The sequence below is a fragment of the Anabrus simplex genome, chromosome 2 (assembly GCF_040414725.1).
Source record: "Anabrus simplex isolate iqAnaSimp1 chromosome 2, ASM4041472v1, whole genome shotgun sequence".
NCBI classification, from domain to species: domain Eukaryota; kingdom Metazoa; phylum Arthropoda; class Insecta; order Orthoptera; family Tettigoniidae; genus Anabrus; species Anabrus simplex.
Genome location: NC_090266.1, coordinates 1,054,169,991 through 1,054,191,674, shown reverse-complemented (window position 1 = coordinate 1,054,191,674; position 21,684 = coordinate 1,054,169,991). Strand labels below are relative to the sequence as shown.

General features: G+C 38.5%; 1 protein-coding gene across 2 annotated transcripts in view; it reads left to right on the top strand.

Annotated features, from left to right (window-relative positions):
• The window catches only part of Ranbp21 (exportin-5-like protein Ranbp21), a 417,228-nt gene that overhangs the window by 228,218 nt on the left and 167,326 nt on the right, over positions 1-21,684 (top strand). For both annotated transcript variants that reach the window (XM_067141992.2, XM_067141993.2), the window contains exons 10-11: positions 7,141-7,333; positions 20,404-20,651. In XM_067141992.2, coding sequence (XP_066998093.1) covers positions 7,141-7,333; positions 20,404-20,651 — 441 coding nt within the window. The remainder of the gene's footprint in view (positions 1-7,140; positions 7,334-20,403; positions 20,652-21,684) is intronic.

Sequence of the window (21,684 nt, the reverse complement as noted above, 5' to 3'; positions counted from 1 at the left end):
ATCCTATCTCTACGATACACACTCCAGTGCCGTGAGAAAATTTCTGCATCCATTATATCATTTCTCAGCCATGATTCAACTCCTATTACAATATCTGGTGAATATATATCTATTAAATTACTTAATTCTATTCCTTTCCTTACAATACTTCTACAGTTCAACACTAACAATTTTATGTCATCCCTACTTGATTTCCAGGTCCCTGTTCCCTTATCACCGCTCCCACGTAGTTGAGCATTTATTTATTTATTTATTTATTCATTTATTTAGTTGTATTTATTTATTTATTTATTTATTTATTTATTTATTTATTTATTTATTTATTTATTTATTTATTTATTTATTTATTTATTTATATAAACAATAGCTTATTGCACACTGTGACAATGAGTACTTCCATTATTAACTTCAGAATATATCATTTCATTGTTATGTTCTCATTAGCTGTAATTGTGTGTTGAAATCGGGAAGCCACTGCAGAAAATTGAAATATATTTCAGATGGCTAAGAATATCAGAGATGACCCACACACAATACTGCAAGTTTTGACAGAAGTAGATGACACTGGCGACAACTGTAGGGACGTGCAGTGAACCGGAGGATGGCTTGGAAGAGGACGACATCGAATAAACTGACAGAGAATCTGACCGAGGATATAACCCACAATTAGATGATTCCTATGATTCTGACGAGCCGAGAAGAAAGAGAAGACGTGATCCTGAACCAACATACCTTGATGAGGACCCTGATTCGACTAATAGCAATTCAAACCCGATTGTTTCCAGTGCTAGGCATCCAAATGTTGTAGTCCCTAATAAGACCAGTCTACGAGGAAGAAATAATTACAAATGGTTAGCACTTCCATCAAGAAACCATAATAGCTGGACACCCGCCAGAAACATAATTCATATAAAGCAAACCCCTTTAGGAGAAGCCAGAAATGTTTTAACACCCTTGGAATCGTTTTCTTTATTCTTTAACAATTTAATTTTAGATAAACTGGTACAACACACGAATGAGGAAATGCAAGTTCAGACTTGTAACTACGCTACAGCTAGTGCAACAATTTCTCAAACAAGCAAGGAAGAAATCTATGCTCTTTTTGGTATACTTGTGTTATCAGCAGCCATGAAAACCAATCATCTTCCTACAAGAGAGTTGTTTGATCCAACGTTCTGTGGTTATAGAAATAAGGCGACAATGTCAAGTGAGCGTTTTGATTTTCTATTGGAAGTATCTTAGATTCAATGATAATTCTACTAGGGTAGAGAGACAAGCGAGTGACAAGTTCGCAGCCTTTCGAGAAGTGTAGGATGAGTTTATCAAGAACTGTTGAGACTCATACAAGCCAGGAATTTACACAACCATTGACGAACAACTCGTTGGATTTTGTGGACGTTGTCCTTGCAGGATGCACATCTCCAACAAACCCAAAAAATATGGAATTAAGATTTTTATGTTGAATGACATTGGAACCAAATATATATGATTGATGCTAAGCCAAATTTGGGGGAAAATACAAATACGTCTGGTCAACCTCTCGCTCATTATTTCGTAAAAGAACTGACTGTGACCATCCATGGTTCGAATAGGAATGTAACCATGGATAATTGGTTTACCTCCGTCCTACTAGTTGAAGACCTTTTGAAACCACCTTACTCTTTGACAGTTATAAGAACAATAAGAAGGAATAAATGCGAGACACGTCCTGAGCTCTTTAAAGTGAAGAAGTCTGTTTTGTATTGATGGACCAAAAACTCTTGTATCAAACAAACCAAAGCAGGGGAAAGTCATTGTTCTGCTATCCACTACTCACGAGGACATAGAAATAAGGGATAACAGTGGCAAACCTGCAGCAATTGAATTTTATAACGAAACAAAAGGTGCAACAGACTCTTTTGTACAAATGTGTTGCAGCATGAACTGCAGTAGAAAGATCTAGCGCTGGCCTCTGTGTGTATTCTTCACTGTGATCAATATGTTCTTAGTGAATGGCTATATTTTGTTCTCTGAAAGGGAGAAATACCTATCTCAAGAAGAGCATTCGCGCAACAGTTAAGTGGTGACCTGATTAGACCTCGCCTGCAGCTCCGCCTTACGCAACCAACTTTGCAGCTGTCATTACGTGGTATGATCTGTGAGATTCTCAATGAAAATCATATAGTACACAGGCCAGACCAAGCACAACTTGGAAAAAAGAAAATATGTGCATTTATTCCCTCAAATGTACGAAGAATTACACGTTTGTTTGTACTGTTTGCTTTCGAGCCATGTGCGGTGAACACATGTCAACAACATGTGCTGAGTGTTGAAATGACACAAGTTTATGAAAAATGGAAAAATCTGTCTGTACTTGCTGGGTTAGTTATTAAGTTTTAAATAAAGTAATTGTAAGAGTTATGGAAGGTTAAAAAAAAATTTTTTTTTTAGTCTTCTAGACGAATGCCTAGTGATAACGTAGTTCATAGAAGAGCTTAGTAATCTAGGGTTAAGTAGGTTAGGTGTACTTTATTTTGCATTTAGTTTGATGGAATAGGAAATAATATTTTTTTAAATATTTAAATGTCTGTAGGTTCATTGGTAGAATACTTACAAAGACAGGTTTATAAGGAGTTGTAACTTCCGCAGCTTGTACATTCATGTGTAAGGTATTTCGTATAGAGATCCGTTCAAAGATCTGTTCAAACTGTCATGAAGGTAATAATTTCTTTAATTAAATAACATGATATGCCTGTAACTTTTGTTTTTAAAAAAGAAATATGGAGTTCAGGAGAATATACGGTATTTCGCTGGAGAATTACTGAACATTCTTTGTATTGTTGGCTATTGGTTGCTGCTCTTTATATTTATACACTGCACTGTCAGCATACCAATGAGAACAAAGAGTATAGGGTAGTTGACGAAACAAAATTAATAATCAGCTGATTGCAGTGGTTCATCGATCTTCAAACAGGAGTAGAAGGTGACTCAACACTTTCACTACCAGCTGCCTGAGCAGCTTGCTACTGCTGGGACCCAGAAATTTTTTTAAAAGCCATTTACTTGGCAATTGAGTTCTAGTTAGTGCATATTGAAGAAATCATTATTTAAAAAATCAAAAGACATAACATCGTTTTCCTCACTGTTTTAATTTACTTCTGTACGTATGTCAAATATAGGAGCTGATGGACAATAGAAAGATGACTCAGGGTCATTATTCCTGTCCAAATTGAGGACCGTTTTTTCAAAACTCGCTCATTGAAAAATGGGGTGAATTGAGTTATATATGGGACGTGGATGTTAGATCACTTGGCTTTCATGTCCTTAAACTGGTTTTAGCAAAAGTTGTTTATAGTCATCACAACAAGCCGCTAAATCTGGGTCGTTTTCCCAAAACTCGCTCATTACTACGATAGGCGGTATACCAAAACTCGCTCATTACAGCAAACGTCGCTAGACTGCTGGATATTTTGCTGACATGTAAGATTCCATTGTTTTTTTAATGTATGAATGTTAGTATCCGGACCTTAATATCAATAAAATGTACATTCAGTTCTGCAAAGAAAGAGATTTAGAAGGGAATTCAAAATGTTCAATCTCAAAATACAAGCAAATTTTCTGTACGAAATTCAATTTAGGTTTTGGGAATCCACACTCGGATACATGTTCAAGGTGTAAAGAACTTTTATTGATAACTAAAGATACGAAAAATGGTGTTGTAAGGAACAAGGCTCGTATTGATTATAAAATACACAAAGCACGAGCTAATACATTTTTTGCCATACTTAAAGAAAAGGATGATAGTCATGTTGATGTTATATTTGACATGCAACAAAATCAACCCATTCGTAAAGTATCTATAGGGGAAGCATTTTACTTGAGACAAGCATGGTTATATAATCTTTGTGTCATGACAAATGCAAAGCGACTGGACGAAAGTAAAGTTTTCTTTTATACGTGGTTGGAGACAGAACGGGGTCGTGGAGCGAATGAAATAGCTTCGGGTGTAAAAGACTATCATGAGCACTTAGAAAATAATCTTTGCAAGGAAGGGGCTGGATATAAAAAAACTCAGGCTATTTTCAGACTCTTGTGTATCCCAAAATAAGAATAGTATTTTATTAGCATCTGTGGCACGTTTCCTTGAAAAGTCTAAAGTTTTCACATCAGTTGAACATTATTTTCCCATTTGAGGTCATAGCTTTTTGCTGCCAGATCGAGTGTTTGGGAACTTAGAGAAAAAATACAGAAAGAAAGAAGAGATTGTATCGCCTCTGGAGTATCATAACCTACTCAGTGATCACGGACAAGTGAGAATACTGCAAAAAGATCGGAACATCTATGATCTGAAGGCAAAATCAAGAAAGATTTTGAAAGGGAAATTACCTTTCAACATCATGAAAACCCGCATCATTCAATACAGGAAACATGAAAACTTCAAGGTACAAGTTGCTGTTCGATACACATACAGTGGCAAATCAACCATTGTCGAAATACTCAATAAAGGAAAGATTTCCTTCAAAGAAATGGACTTGGCTCCAAAAATGGAAATAGTAAATCACGTTAGTAAGGAAAAGAGCCAAGATATGGCAAAATTAATGAAATCATACAAATACCTGGGGAAGCTAAGGAGTTCTATGAAGCGGTTCTTAAGGGAAAACATACTGCACCCGACAGGGGCATGATCCAAGGACCTTTGGCCAATACTGGTCTTTGAAATCATGCCCCTGTCGGGTGCAATACCAAAAACAAGTGATATGATGGAGGATACAGAAGTTGGGAAAACTGATTGAGAAATAAAGATGTATAGTCAATAAAGACAGAGATTCATTAATTTTATATCTGTTAAATTTTGAAACACTGGTATCGTATATACTATTACCACTACCATTCATTAAATTTATATCTGTTAAATTTTGAAACACTGGTATCGTATATACTATTACCACTACCATTCTTCATTTATAGTATTGTGATAATGTCTGTGTGTAAATTCTGACATTTTATGTTTTTAAATTTGTTTCATATATGCTGTGGACGAAATTTTTACTCAACAGGATTATGCAATGAGTGAGTTTTGAAAAACAAACAAACATTTTCCCCTACCTTTTTTGTAAAAACTATTCAAATTTGTGCTTTTGGCTATACTTATATCAGATTGTAACTAACAAATAAACTGTTTAAGATGCACTTTGTCAAATTATCCTTTTTACTCTATTGTCTAACCAGTTTTTTGTCTCTCCTGAAAAATTATGATATTGCAAGGAGCGAGTTTTAAAAAACGGTCCTCAATTGCTAATCACCTTTCCATTGCATTCGCTACATACAAAATCACATTCAATTTCACTGTCTGAAGCTATCAGATCATTATCTGAATAGTTATTATGCAAAATATCACATATTTTTTCTTCCAGTATCACTCCATTACTGCAAAATGTATTCGTGCTTGAAGCTTTGTGTACTAAACAACTGCCGTCACTTGCTATTTCACTCAGTTTGAGAAGTGCCAAAATTGGCTTCTAAACAGTGAGTAAAAGAACACAGGGAAGGACTGTATAGTGTCAAGAAAAGAGGACACTCCAGTCGTCTACCAGAAGAAAAAGAAACTTTTTTTGCTATTGGCTTTACGTCGCACCGACACAGATAAGTCTTATGGCAACGATGGGATAGGAAAGGCCTAGGAGTTGAAAGGAAGCGGCTGTGGTCTTAATTAAGGTACAGCACCAGCATTTGCCTGGTGTGAAAATGGGAAACCATGGAAAACCATCTTCAGGGTTGCCGACAGTGGGATTCGAACCCACTGTCTCCCGGATGCAAGCTCACAGCTGCGCGCCCCTAACCGCACGGCCAACTCGCCCAGTAAGAAACTTCTTGGTAGAACTCTTCTGGTCTCTGAAACATGAGCATATTGGAGCATGCTACACTGAAGAGTCCTAAATGACCTTACTCCTCTGTGGGCCACAGAAAATGGCATGCTTAAATGATCATGCTCCCCTATGGGAGCGAAGGTGTTAATTATTCATTCTACATGACAGAAATGTCAAAACCGAGCTCGATAGCTGCAGTCGCTTAAGTGCGGCCAGTATCCAGTATTCGGGAGATAGTAGGTTCAAACCCCACTGTCGGCAGCCCTGAAGATGGTTTTCCGTGGTTTCCCATTTTCACACCAGGCAAATGCCGGGGCTGTACCTTAATTAGGGCCACGGCCGCTTCCTTCCTACTCCTAGCCCTTTCCTGTCCCATCGTCGCCATAAGACCTATCTGTGTCGGTGCGACGTAAAGCAAATAGCAAAAATAGAAATGTCAAATGTCTTTTATGTGGCATTGTTATTTTAAGTTAATTTAATTAATTCCCTGGAATGCCATCACAATTTAAAACACAGGGCTTTCATTCTACATTCTAGGTTGTATAAACTGCTGATCTGGTGTGTTTTGTAATGTATTCTGATGAGCATTAAAAAAAGAAATGTGTTAGCTGTTTCCTTTTCTTCACTTTCAAGTTTACTTTTATGAAGAAATGGCCAGTGTTACACTTTGTACCCATAAGATCTTCAGAGTTTGTGAATCAGGCAAATCATCAGGAACCTCGTATGTGTGAGTGTTTCCAGTCCAGTACACTTTCAATGAGAGAATGATAGTAATTCACAGCTCTTTCCAGACAGAATTACCTGATGTTTCATAGCCACCTAGGTCTTCTGACCTACTGTATTTTTTTCCAGATTTCTTTGCATTAAAAGTTATATGTGATTAAGATTTAATTCAAAATGCAAGACTACTTAAGGAGTTGAAAGACATTGTTAGGAGTAAAATTACTGTCATTTACGTTACGATGTTACATCGTTCCTGTGTTCATATTCTTCCTTGTGTTAGATGAAGGTATGTTTATATTAATTTGATTTAAATATTACTTTCCAGTCTTAGGAAAAGGAATTAAGTGTTCAGTCACAAGAAAGCCGTTTTTTACTTTTGACCACTTTTATTTGAGATATTTTATCATGTTTCTCTCTCTCTTTTGCTCATCTGTCTACTCTGTTTACTCTAGAATGTGAGGCTTTTTCAAAATAAATGATCTTTTTAATTTATGCATTGTTCATTTTTCATCCTTTCTTGTGAAAGTTCCAATATTTGTAATAAAACACAGCATGTGACTGTTTGTTTCAGGAGGCTCTTTTATTAATTAGTAATCACTTTTGTGATTATCAACAGCAGTCAAAATTTGTGGAGGAAGTCATTGGCTCTGGGGCAGGGCAGTGGCTTGAAATGGGCTCAGAGGCCTTCAAAGGTCCCAAAGAATTCATGGCATTTGTGGGACTAGATCGTCCTCCTGTGGAACCAAGCAGTGATGATGTTAATGGTAATTTTTTTTCTGCATATCTTCATATCTGAAGTACATGGGCAAGACTTTTAGAATTTGAAGAGGCTGTATTATATAGTGTCTTTCAGTTTCTAGGTAATATACTCAGCACAAAAATTAGGGGAACAGGTCTTTAATGCTGTGCAGAATCTCGACATATGGATTTGTGAAAATAAACACATGTTGGCGAAGGAACTGCATAACCATTACCATTGCATTCGCAACACAACAGATGAACAACGACAATCACAATGTAAAGTTCTTGCTGAACAATGCATATCCGAGCGACGGTTATCTAATACTGTGTTACAGCTCTCCCAGCTTCAATTATGACCGGGCGAGTTAGCCGTGCGGTTAGGATCGCGCAGCTGTGAGCTTGCATCCGGGAGATAATGGGTTTGAACCCCACTGTCGGCAGCCCTGAAGATGGTTTTCCGTGGTTTCCAATTTTCACACCAGGCAAATGCTGAGGCTGTACCTTAATTAAGTCCACGGCCACTTCCTTCCTACTCCTAGGCCTTTCCTATGCCATCGTTGTCATAAGACCTATCTGTGTCGGTGCTACATAAAGCAAATAGCAAGCTTCAATTACAGCTGCACACCCGCATGGCAGGCTGCATATGTCTCGTCGGATGACTTTCTGTGGAATGGCGTCAACTCCTCAACCAGTCCTTCACTGAGGTCGTGTAATGTTCGTGGAGCATTTTCACACTGTCGAATCCGTCTCTGCAGTACATCCCATAAGTGCTCCAGTAGATTTAGGTCGGAGCTCTTTGCAGGCCACTCCATCACAGAGATGTGCAATCATTGGAGATGATCTGTGGTGTCTCGTGCAGTTTGGGCTGTCACATTAACATACATCAGCAAGCAGTCAGGCCCTACACCAACAGCAGCAGGTGCAATATGGTCGTTCATGATATTCCTGACGTACACCACAACATTCAGACGGCCAGGTAATGATAATTATTAGTCAAGATCCTTCCTCTTAAAACAATAATCATCACCACCACCACCACTGACTGATCCACCACCATGTCTGTCCACTTCCTGCATGAGACCTTCAACAAATTGCTGTCCTCGTCATCTCCACACGCGTTGTCGCCATCATGTAAGGTAAACCTGGATTCATCTGTAAACATTACCTGATGCCAGTGTCTCAGTTGCCAATAACGATATTCTCTGGCAAAGCAAGACAAGCTCTACGGTATTCCCTAGTGGGGGGGCGTTTCACAGGCAGATTTTTCAGAGCATATGTTATCCTCTCTTAATCGATTGTGTGGTCTGAACACACAGCTGAACGCCAGATGCTTCTGTAAGATCACTTCGCAGTTCCCTGGTACTACTGGAGGTCCGGCGTAGTGCTGATAATTGTAGGCATCTGTCTTGTTGAGCAGTATTTTTCTGTTTGCGACCTTGTGCGTGGCGTCTAACATACCCTTCTGTCTCTGCATATTGATGCCAGAGCCTGTGCACTATGGATGGAGACACTCTGAGTTCGTTAGCCACATACTGCATTGTTCTCCCTTCTTGACTTAGAGCAACAGCTCGGGACACTTCCGCTTCGCTTAGATGCCTCATGCTGATTGTCTCATACTTGAATAATGCATATCAAGTCACCATTAATGTGGCAAGAGTGGTTCGTGTATTGTGGACTACTTTGTATTGAGACCCGACAGGACTGAAAGCACTAAGTTTTACAATATTTAAAATTCTTCCACCGTTTTGATACTTTTTTTGCCTTTTGGCAAAATTTTTTATTTGTCAACAGTAGATGTTTCGTTCCTTATTTAGGAACATCCTCAGCTGTTATTGTAGCTTAGGTGAATTGCTAAGATTTAAAACACGTTAATTTGCAGGTACGGTACAGTGATTCATTTAAAAACTACTAAAAATACCAATTAAATTAAATGATATTAAAAACAATAAACATGTACTGTTGACAAATAAAATTTTTTGCCAAAAGGCAAAAAAAGTATCAAAACGGTGGAAGAATTTTAATTATTGTAAAACTTAGTGATTAAATTTTGATACGGAAAATGAAGCTGATTACTTGTGGGACTGAAAGCATGTTTATGTTAAATAGGGTAACCTCTATGCAATTAAAATACCATGGCTGGGTTAGTATGGTGTGTAGCAATTCACCTGTACACATTATATGCTCAATTACATAAACTTTTCCAGCATCTCAAACATTTGTTCCCCTAATTTTTGTGCAGAGCGTATTTACCTATTTTAATTCAAATGTTATTAATAACAAATATTAGTAGGTAGTTGCATTGCCATTTATCTTGTTTGTAGGTCTGATGCAACAATGAGTTTTCTGTCACATTTGCAGTACATGCTGGCACTGTGATTGCTGTAGACACTTGTGGAATTGAAAATTTGTACAAATGGCTCCAACGAACTAGCGTATCATATTGATGATGTATTGTGTAAGATTTCATGTAGTAAAAGTAGTATGACCTGTTTACTACTTTTAATTTTTAGTTACTATTTTAGTTACTGCTGATACTCTTAAATTATTGTTTTTGCTTATCTGCTTATTTGAACATGATGAAACTTGATAAACCTCTAAGTTAGATTTAGATTAACTGAATTACCAACAAAGAAAACTATCTAAATAAGTTTCATAGTGGATGTTCTGTATGAGAAGCAAATGTTCATCCCACAGAAATATGTGAGACTGTCACAAGTACCAGATGATAGATCATTCATTTCTCACTTCTTCATGGCTTTGTCACCCTGTCAGTGAAGTTTATTAATTTTCCATCAATTGCAGGCTAGCAGAAGCAAGGAAGGCCTTTAAAAAAAAAAAAAAAAAAAAAAAAAAAAAAAAAACACATTTGCTCATTTCAAACATTGATATTATAATTAGGAAGATGGTTTTGAAGACTTTCGCCTGGAACATGGCATTGTATGGAAGTGAGATATGGACAATAAGTAGCTCAGAAAGAAAGAAAGAAAATAGAAGGCTTTGAAACGTGGTGTTACAGAAGAATGCTGAAGTTGAGATGGATAGATCAAATCACAAATGAAGTGATTCTGAATCAGATTGGTGAGAGGAGATCGATTTGGCTAAATTTGACCAGAAGAAGAGATAGAATGATAGGACACGTCTTAAGACACCCAGAACTGTTCATTTGGTTTTTGAGGTAAGTATAGGCGGTAAAAATAGTAGGGGTGGACCAAAGTATGAATATGACGAGCAGATATAGGATGTAGGTTACCACATGATAGGGTGGCACGGAAAGCTGCATCAAACCAGTCCATGGACTGATGACCCAAACAGCAGTATTGCATGAATTTAGCTGACTAAGTGAGAAGTAGAAGCAGTGTGAGCAAGTTGACATAATACAGTGGAACCTTGATTCTTCGTTTTTGGAGCGACCGCGAAAAAAATCGTACAACACAGGAAAATGGAAAATTCAGGAACGAATGAACCATCAACAATTTGGCTAAATTTCACAAAAATGAAATAAGTATTATTATAATCTTATAAACACTCCTAAACCAAATCAAACCGAGCTCGATAGCTGCAGTCGCTTAAGTGCGGCCAGTATCTAGTATTCGGGAGATAATGGGTTCGAACCCCACTGTCGGCAGCCCTGAAGATGGTTTTCCGTGGTTTCCAATATTCACACCACACAAATGCTGGGGCTGTACCTTAATTAAGGCCACGGCCGCTTCCTTCCCAGTCCTAGCCCATTCCTGTCCCATCGTCGCCATAAGACCCATCTGTGTCAGTGCGATGTAAAGCCAATAGCAAAAAACAAAAAGCAAACTACAGTCCCAATGGATCTTCTGGCTACCAAGAGACCGCTGCTCATCCCGAAAGCCTGCAGATTACGAGGTTACACATGGTCAGTGTGACGAGTCCTCTCGGCTGTTATTCCTGGCTCTCTAGACAGAGGTCCCCATCTCATCATTCGACAGTTCCTCAATTAACCCGTGAGTGGTCGCTAGCCGAAATGTAACATGAGTGGTCGCGCGTGAGACTTTCTCTCACATTAAATAAATATGACATTTTTCACAGTTTTGCTGAAATTTACTACTGAAATGAAACGCAAGTTCTACCTTATATATTTTAGATAAAAATGAAGTGATTAGCTGTGAGGGAGAGAGAGAGAGAGAGAGAGAGAGATGGCATATGACCTTTAGCGCCGAGTGTGTCCGAGGACAAGTTTGGCTCGCCATATGCAGGTCTTTAGATTTGACGTCTGTAGACGACCTGCGTGTCATGATGAGGATTAAATGATGATGAAGACGACACCTACACTCAGCCCCTGTTTCAGCGAAGTTAACCAATTGAGGTTTAAATTCCCTACCCCGCCGGGAATCAAACCCGGGACTTCTGTGACCAAAGGCCAGCACGCTAACAATTTAGCCATGGAGCCGGACATGATTAGCTGTTTATTAAAGACACAAATTACTACTTAAAATAACATATGCAATGTACATAACAAGAACTTCCATCCTGAAGTTGTAAAAAATGAAATCTCACACATGCATTATATCTACCAGTAGTAATATTTACGTACAAAGCAAGGTTTCTGAACACAATAACATTTTCAAAAACAAGAAGTGCTCATAATAAAAATACTAACGCGTACAACAGGAGTAAGTTTCCCGCCCCACTTCAAAATAACACCAACGTCTTTAGTCGCGCGATGAGAGAAACTCTCACGCAGCGCGCACCAACACATAGGAACCTTTGTTCTGACTAGGGGAGGGGGTGCTTACCCTTCAAATGTGAATTGCTCTGCTCATGACAGTTATAAACTCAGCTAGAAGAGGGAACAGTCGCCTCCCTTTCAACACTGTGAAGTAATATCACAATAAAAAATAATGTGAGAGAAAATCTCATTTAGCGACCACTTGCGGGTTAAAGGTAATCGTAGAATGAGTGAACTTGGAATCAGCAGGTAAAAATGCGTGACCTGGCCGAGAATCGAACCCGTGCCCTCCATGTGAGAGGCAAACAAGTTAGATCGCGGGGCTGGCCTCAAACATTAATTACCGGTACGCGGCTTAAAAATCTCGAAACTTTACATTCAGTTTTACCGGAGAAACTTCGTAAGTTTCCCGTGAAAACTTCTTTTAGTTCAGCAACTTTGATCAGCCAAACTTTGAAAAATCTAATACCGGTAACGCCAAGCCAAACAACAATCGACCACAAGTAGTTTTTAATTCTCTAATCTAATAAAATAAAGCACATTAGATCCAAAAGCGCCCAACATAATGGCGAAGTCACTTTTTTTAATCTTCCATTTTAATTTGGTCACCGGTACTGGTATACAGTTCGTAGTCAGTTGATGGAAATCGTGTTCCAAGTAAATTAGGCCTACAGTGACGTTTTAAAGGTTATGTTGAACTCGAGAATATGGTTTCGAATGTAAATATTGATTCTTGAAAATTCTCGAATGCGTTACATTCAATTCTGCCCGTCACTAATCACAATCAAATTGGAAAGAGAAAAAATATCATCAAAACTGTAGATATTACGGTTATTCATGACCTTGAGCTCAGCTGGAAAGCGCGCTCACTGTACAAGTCGGTACGAGTGCGAAATGCGAAATGAAACGTGCGCAAATAAAACGACTGCGGTTTTTATAACATTTTAACACAAAACATGAAATTCCCAATCTTATAGGCCTATTAGGATGAAAACAGTAATAGGCAAATCCAAAACCTTCCATGCCTTTATGTATTTAAGGTGCAGCATCTGTTCTGTTCTCGATAACATAATATTATACAATGATATTAAAATACTAAATTTGTGTTAAGAAGGAGCAGTTGCGATTTCTGCCTGAAAGCCCAGTGACATGTACAATGTCTTGAGGGAAGTGCCAGAAACCTGTTCGGCGATACAATTGAAAAAAGTAAAAAATATAAACATCTAACCCTGGACATAATGTAAACGTTCTGCAAGTACGAACATAAGACGAAACTCGTTCCATCTTCAAATAGAGCTGTCGAAATGCGCTCTGTCTTCTTCCAATTGTTTGGCCACTCTCTGCATATGATTTCCGAGGATTCTGTATAAACAATACCACCCGAATGCAATGCTAAGATGGTCCCTTATACAAGTGCACCGCCGATCGCTTTCCAGTATAGTAGGTACTTCCTCTAATTATCACAATGATGGGACGTTAACACCAAGATCCGTAAGTATGCCGTACCCGTCCTTTGGTGAGATACAGTTTCTTGAAAAACGCGTGATCGAGGATTTAGCATTGATGGGACTGAAATTTCTGGACGGCTGATCCGGGAAATTGTTTCTTCGAGGAATGGATAATACAGGATTTTTATAATGTGATTTAATTGGGATGCTCGCGGGACCACGTAATTTGAACCGAGAATACGGGAAAACTTAGTTTCCGGGAACATATAATCAAGGTTCTACTGTAGATAGCATACCTAGGTAATAACTAGGGCCAGGATATTTTAAAAATGCATATGCAAATGCATATTTTGAACGTTGATGCATATACAGGTATATTTTTCTCTTATGTGTGATTGATTATCTAAGATTTCTGAAGGAAATGAAAATTCTAATGAACTCTATAGGTTGTACATCCTTTGACAACACCAGAAGCCTTCCCCTGATTAAGGAAAGGGCTTTTGATGTCGCAATACAAGCAGGTAGACGGATAATGACCCATTTCACAACAGCTATTTCCTCCTTTCTGGCAATCCTTTCTCCTTACAGTAGCCTCCCAAGGTTTGCTTAAACAAGTGCGTTCATCTGTTAACTTGCTGGTCGTCTTTTGCAGTGTTTTACCAGATTAAGCTGCCTAGGTCTTTTTTAATTAAACAGTGGATATCAGGGAATAGTGACTTTACAACTGACAGTAATGTACTATACTGTTAAGTGTGCAACAAGAGTGTAAAATGTGATTAAAAAATTTCAAACTGAACAGCATTCGGAAAGAACTTCACATCTGAGATCAAAAGAGCAAAGTAAGAATACGCAACAGCTACTTTTAACCAACGTGAAAACACAGTGCGAAGTTAGTACATTTTCCGCTGATATTTGTAAAGCTTTTGTATGCAGCAACATTCCACTGCGTAAATTTAATAATCCACATCTACGCTCGTTTCTTGAAAAGTATTGTGCTAATCAAAGGATACCAGATGAATCTACCCTTAAAAAGAACTATTTACTTTTACGGCACGCTTCTGTCGTCTTTCGATATGATCTGACATAAGAGGGAACTGTGTCAGGATATCGGTAGATGAAACAATCGATTCGTGTGGCCTAGTGAATCAGAGAGTGATTGTTACAAAGTGCGCCTTTTAGTCACAGATACAGCTTCGTATATGTTGAAAGCTCATCAGTCTCTTCGAGTATTTTTTCCAAATCTCATCCATGTCACACGTTTGGCCCATGGATTGCATCGTATTGCAGAAGAGATACGTACCCTCTTTCCATCTGTCAAACAAGTAATTTCAAGTGGGAAAAACTGTTCCTAAAAGCACCGGCTCGTGTACAGTTGTACAAAACTCATCTGTTCAGGTTTCTCTTCCGCCGGAACCTGTTCTCACAAGATGGGGAACTTTGTTATCCGCAGTATCCTTCTACCAGGAGAACTTTAATCAAGTGAAAGATGTAGTTAAAGGTATTGATGATAGACATACTCTGTGTGTTCGTGAAGCAAAGTGTGCATTTGAATCGGAAACTGTATATAAAGATATCAGTTTCATCCATGTGCATTATTCGTCACTTTTGAAGGCAATTAAGGGCCTAGAAAGTCATGGTGCACCCCTACACAAATCCCTTCAGTTAATTCAAAACACCAGGACTGAAGAAGATTCAATCCATAAGCAACTACATAAGTGGAATCAGACAGTCTTTGCTATAAGAATGTTCCTAGCAGTCAGTGCCAGTGTACAAGTATTGCCCAGTTATGTCCGTCAATATAGAATGATCATTTTCAGCATATAAATTAATTCTGTCCGACAACAGAAAGTCACTGACCCCTGAAAACATTGAAAAACTCTTGATAACCTACTGCCATGCATCATTTTGCAAGAAATTAAACATGTTTGTCAGTTTAACACTGAGTTAATATTAAATAATACCCCTGGTAAGTATATTTTGTTTTATTTTTAGTGCATATTTTCAACATTTTTAGTGCATATGAGCATGCATATTTTTGGAGTTTTTAGTGCATATGTATCCGGGCCCTAGTAATAACCAACTGGGTTGACTTAGGTTTTTGTTTCAGAACAGTGTAGCATGTTTTGTTTTGTAGAATAGTTTTATTATGTTTTGCTTCCTGTTCATTGTCTACCCTATGTATACTGTTACTCATGGCCTTCTTACGTATACTTGGTATTTTAACATGGACAGATATTGCAAACTTTTTAAAATGGAAATATACTTGGTTATAAAGTAGAGTTTGAAAACTTGTAAGACCACATTACATATGTTGGCTGGCCATTTCTACATAGTTTGATTTTGAAATGAAAAGTCAGTCCCTGTGGCTTGGATTCCATATAAAACAGTAAGTCTCTTGCCTATAATTACGATATCAGCAGTCACATAAAAACTAAAAGCTTGCCTTTGATGCTTTCTACATAGTTTTCTGTATAATCTGTACCAGTTTCCAGCCCAAATTCTTGGAAGTAGGTAAATATAATTGACAAACTAGGAATAGCTGTAAGGAAAACCACGAGCACCAAACTACTCATTGTAGCAGGGCATTTCCACTGTTGCATAGGCACACCATCGAACAAAGCAACCACCATCCTGGAATTCCTGGAACAGGTAGTTATGTTCCTGATCAATAAAAAAAAAGAAGAAAAGACACAGGTTTCAATGGCACAAACACAATAAACTTTGTTCGTGTTAGTGAAGGATACAGTCATGTACTGTAGTATGTACTGACCAACAGCATGACCAGGAAGCACCTACCTGTAGAAATGATACTGTTCATGGAGAAGACCACTTGTCAGAACCCTCAAAGCAGGAGTAAAATATTGAGGAATCTTGATCCCACAAAACTGCAATACTTTTAACAGCCTGTAAATAACAGAGGGTATAAAGGTAAGTAATGTAAATGCATCGCTTCAAGTGTACACCATGTATTGGATCGATCAAGAAAAGCTAAGCCAAGAATTACTGGGATGTGCTGCCTTATGAAGAAGAGTACAATATAAGCCTTTACAACATTAAGAAATCTCTAACAGATGTGGCACTAAAAGCATATGCAGAGAAAGAGGAGAGAATATAAGATTGCAGTTAAGCAGACTAGGGAGAAATACCAAAACACTGATACCCCAACAGCTTTGTTTCCCCAGGGACATTCACATGGGAACATGGACTAACTACCTCAGGCTTGTACTGCAAGAAAAAGACATTAGAACTATTCACAGTCTTCTTGCAGCAGACTTTGAACCTATCACTAGAAGAAGTATCACTTGCAGTACACAACAGTATGAACAGGAAAGCATGCAGACCAAACTTAATATTCAGTGAACATTTAAAAGCAGCAGCCCGAACAAGGCAGAATTCCAGAGTTGTGGAAGAAATCGACTATAAAAATGCTCTGTAAAGAGAAAGGGGACCCGAGCGACTCCAGCTCATACAGAGATGTTTGTATGGAGAACAGGCTGTTCAAGATTTTCACCAAAATTGTAGCAAAAAGCCTGACAGACATAGTTGATAAACAGATTCAAGACCAGTATTTGGTTTCTGAAAACAAAGATCAGCTTTAAAGGTGATAAATTAGCTGCAACACAGCATCCAGGACTCCATAATGATCTTTAAAGGAAAACTAAAAGTAGTCTTCATATATTAAAAGAAGGTTTTTGATCGAATCAACTTGACCATGGTAATGTGGAAATTAATCTCAATGATTGGTGGTGATCACTATATTGTCAGACTGCTTAAAGACGTAGTAATTAGCAATCAAGTAGAAATAGATGACAGCAAAACTGGATCAGAACACATCAAACAAATGACCGGTCTCTTACAGAGTGTCCCCCTAATTCTACAGCTCTTTAATGTGGTGATAGTTGACGTAGTTCTTGCTGTAGAATCAGAAAAGGTAAAGGTGGTGATCTACAAAGATGACATGGCTATCTCCTCATGTTCAAGAGGGGACCTACAACAAAGCCTTAGCCAACAACTCAGCTGGACACAAAGGAACGATCTACAAATAAATCCAGCAAAAACAATTGCAGTGTCAATTCTGACCGCAACTCAATTGTCAACATCAATGCCTTTGATTGCTTTTAATTATCTACCCTTAATCCCATACCCCCAAGTACAGAAACACATTTTTCTGCTTTATGTCATATGCCTTTTCTAGATCTACAAGTTTCTTTTCAGCTTCCTTTATATCCTACAGTTCTCTTAAGAAGACTGTATAACTTTCAAGAAGTCCAAGTGCCATCTTCACATGAATGGACTCTTTCCTCATCAATCACAGTTCTTATACACCCATTTCTTCTCAGCCCTTGACAAACTGGTTTTCCTCTCAGTCCTGACAAACTAGTTTCTTCATTCTAGATTCATCATAAGGACAGGCTTCAGTATGCTCATTAAATGGTAGAGAGACGTGGTAAAGGACTAGGAACGCAGGGCCAACACCAAAGGAGAACAGGAGCCCAGCAGGTCAATATAAGGAATGTAAAGGGACAAAATAGTGACAAATAGTCATATAGAGAAGGATAGAAACATGAATTGGGACACACAATAGCATAAAGACAATGTCAGATCTGATTTACTTTATTGGCCCAGCACTGGACCTTCTGGAGAGAGAATTGACAACCCTCTGGAAGAAGAGGACATACATATTTGACACACTCACTAACAAATGCCACAACTTTGTTGAAGTTAATTTCCATGCCCGTGCAAAGTCAGTAATGTCTCAAGTACACTGTGGAAATAGACACAGCAAGTATTACCCTGCCTATCATTTTTTTAAAATCTTTCCTGACATCATTGTCTTCATTCTTTTTTCCAATTCACTGGGGTGAGCACTTGGCGTGGATTTGGCCCAGTTTCCAGACACCAACCCTATGTGGTGGGATTTGTTCACTATTGAGAGTTTCTGTGGTGGATGTATTGTATGAGGTATTGTACCTTGAAGAGAAGTGCAGTAAGATGAACACAATTATCCAGTCCCCGAGCCGTAGGAATTGACAGAATGCTATTAATATCCTTCACAGAGCTGGGAATCACACTCGGTGTCCCCTGAAGAAAAGGCCTGTACACTGATTATTAAGTTGAGGAGCTGGACTGTTGTCTTATCTGATATAATAGAAGTGTTTTTGCTCTTCAAGGCTAGTCAAATTTTTTATTCCTTTATTTTGTCAGGAGAAGGAAATTACTTCCTGGCCACCAACAAATGTACCCCCCGTTGGTGGGGGACGCTAACGAAGAATACACCCACAGTATCCCCTGCCTGTCGTAAGAGGTGACTAAAAAGTGCGACCAAGGAATGATTGAATTAGAACCATGAAACTACTTGTGATTAGTACCATCATGTGGGGAACACCATTACTTGCGAGTAGTACGAATATATGAGCAACACCGTTCGTCTGCATTCCCTGTGATTTGTACCCGCTATATGAAGAACATCATGGGATAGTACGAGTCCCTGTGATTAGTACACATGTGTGAGGTGCACCGTGGGTTTGAGTTACCTACGAATGGCACCATTATGTGAGAAACACCATAGGTCTGTGTTACTTGTGCCACGTACAATACTTGTGAGTAGTACCATAATGTTTGGAACACCGTGAGTTTACACTACTTTTGATTAGTACCACAACTTCAGAAATACAATGGTTCTACATTACTAGCAATAAGCGGCTTTGAGCTTGCATCTGGGAGATAGTAGGTTCGAATCCCACTATTGGCAGCCCTGAAGATGGTTTTCCGTGGTTTCCCATTTTCACACCAGGCAAATGCTGGGGCTGTACCTTAATTAAGGCCACGGCCACTTTCTTCCAACTCCTAGGCCTTTCCTATCCCATCGTCGCCATAAGACCTATCTGTGTCGGTGCGACGTAAAGCGACTAGCAAAAAAAAACTAGCAATAAGTACCATTATGAGGGACTGTTGACATGGATTTTGAACCCCTTTAGATTACAAGCATCCTCGTTTCAGGATTGTGCTTTGGAAACAGTCCCTTGGTCAGTAATATAGTTTCTGGGAAGGTGAGGCATTGCGGTTGGATCCACTGGTTGTTTTAAATTCATATTCATCCATTCATTCATCATCATCACGTTTTGAATTCTGGTCAGTGGATGAATTTGGACTTTTAAATTGTCATTGCATTTCATCTCATTTTATACCATTAGTGGCCGAGGACCTAGTTGTTAGGCCCCTTTAAACAACAAGCATCATCATCATCACCAACACATGTTCTTCTTCACCTACTTCTTGAAAATTGGGTGGTTTATCTTCTTCAGCAGTATATTTGTGGAATCATCATCCCAACAGTTGAGGTGATAAATCAGGAAATCATGACTATTAAAAAAAAAAAACACCCACCCTATATAAATACTGTGTTTTAGGTGTGACATGTACTGACAATGAGAAAAGAGACATTATTAAAAAATTTTAACATTTCATTCTTGCAAAAGTAGGGCTATATATATATATATATATATATATATATATTCCTTTATGCATACGACTGCGACATACCACAGCGATATCTTCTGGAAAATGACACGAAAAGATATCAACGCATTTAAAGTTAAAAAAATTAATATATTACAGAGAGACAGGAGCGCGGTTTGGGTCACATAGCTGTCAACTTCCATTCAGCCGACAGTGGGGTTCAAAACTCCTGTAAACTGAATCAGGATCAAACCTCGCCAACTTGTGTTCAGAAGGCCAGCACTTTACTGGCTGCCACTCATTCTTATCACCCATTTTGTGTTGACAAGCAAGGATAATGTGTTCATGAACAATACATGAACTCCACCTAATGTGTTCTAAATGGTATTACATTAAGGAGAGTGTGGCTGTGGTTCCAATCATTCTGTGTATGATATTTAAAGTCAATTGTAAGGACACAAATAATTTATGCACTGTACTTTCGTTACAGGTCAGAACCGATCTCACATCCATTTTTGCGTAAATCTCTTCATGGCTGTGGTGAAACGCTGTACTTGGCCAGATGATCCTGACCGTGCAGCTCGAGGTGGTTTCTGTGTGACTCATACAGAAGAAGGAAACCCAGTCATACGGAATCCAGCTGCTCCCCACATTATTCCCCTTCTACCAAGTCTACTAGCTCTACTTCGTGTATTTAATGCGTTATGGACTCCTGAAGCCTTAGCACTCCTTTCTGAGGTAATTCAGTTAATGTTTTAAATTTGATTTCATTAAAAGATGAACCAGGAATGAGGTCCTATTTTACACAAGCTCTATATTAGCATTTGACAAGAGACTTTTCTATATCTGATTTTATGGGAGATGCTAAACAACTTCCTTTGGCACTGTAAACATTCTTGAGTTTCCATGGCAAGTCATTTTTTTTTTTTTTTTTAAAGAACAAGAATACCATATTTACTTGTATATTTTACACATTCCATTGGTGTAGTTAATTAGTTAAAGTACGGTAGAAGTTCATTGTAGCAAGAATTCATGAAAATCCACAGCCTGTTTCCAGTCACTCGACTGGGTCAGGAATGGAATGAATGAACTCCCCATCTAGTGGTGAGGATAGGAATTGTGCCGGCTGCCGAAGCCTGTCGCAGTCCTCTGGGGCAATGATTAATGAATGACAGATTAAATTAAATGATATTGGAGAGTGTTGCTGGAATGAATCATGACAGGGAAAACCAGAGTACCCGGAGAAAAACCTGTTCTGCCTCTGCTTTGTCCATCACAAATCTCACATGTAGTGACTGGGATTTGAACCACAGAACCCATCGGTGAGAGGCCGGCGCGCTGCCGCCTGAGCCATGGAGGCTCAGTAGCAAGAATTCATAACGCCGAAAAATTTGCTCGCTATAGCGGATTGTCGTTTATCGGATTTTTCGTAGAAGTCGGGGAAAACCCCATACACATTTAAATCGGTACAAAACAGCAATCCGTTTGTTCAAAACTTGTATTTTTGCGGATGATATCCACACTACGCCTTACTCATTTGTTATTTTTCGAAATCCGATACTACATGAAAGTTATGATTAATTTCATTCTAAAAAAATACATAGTATCACTTAACCTAACCGTATATGTATCATGACAACATATTTCAAGCGCAAATAAAGAAATGATAACCTCCTCGCTACAAATTTACCTAGGAATAGCCTTTCTGAAATGTAACCAGACGTGAGAAAATATAAACTATTCCTCTGAAATCAGTGATGTACTCTAACAT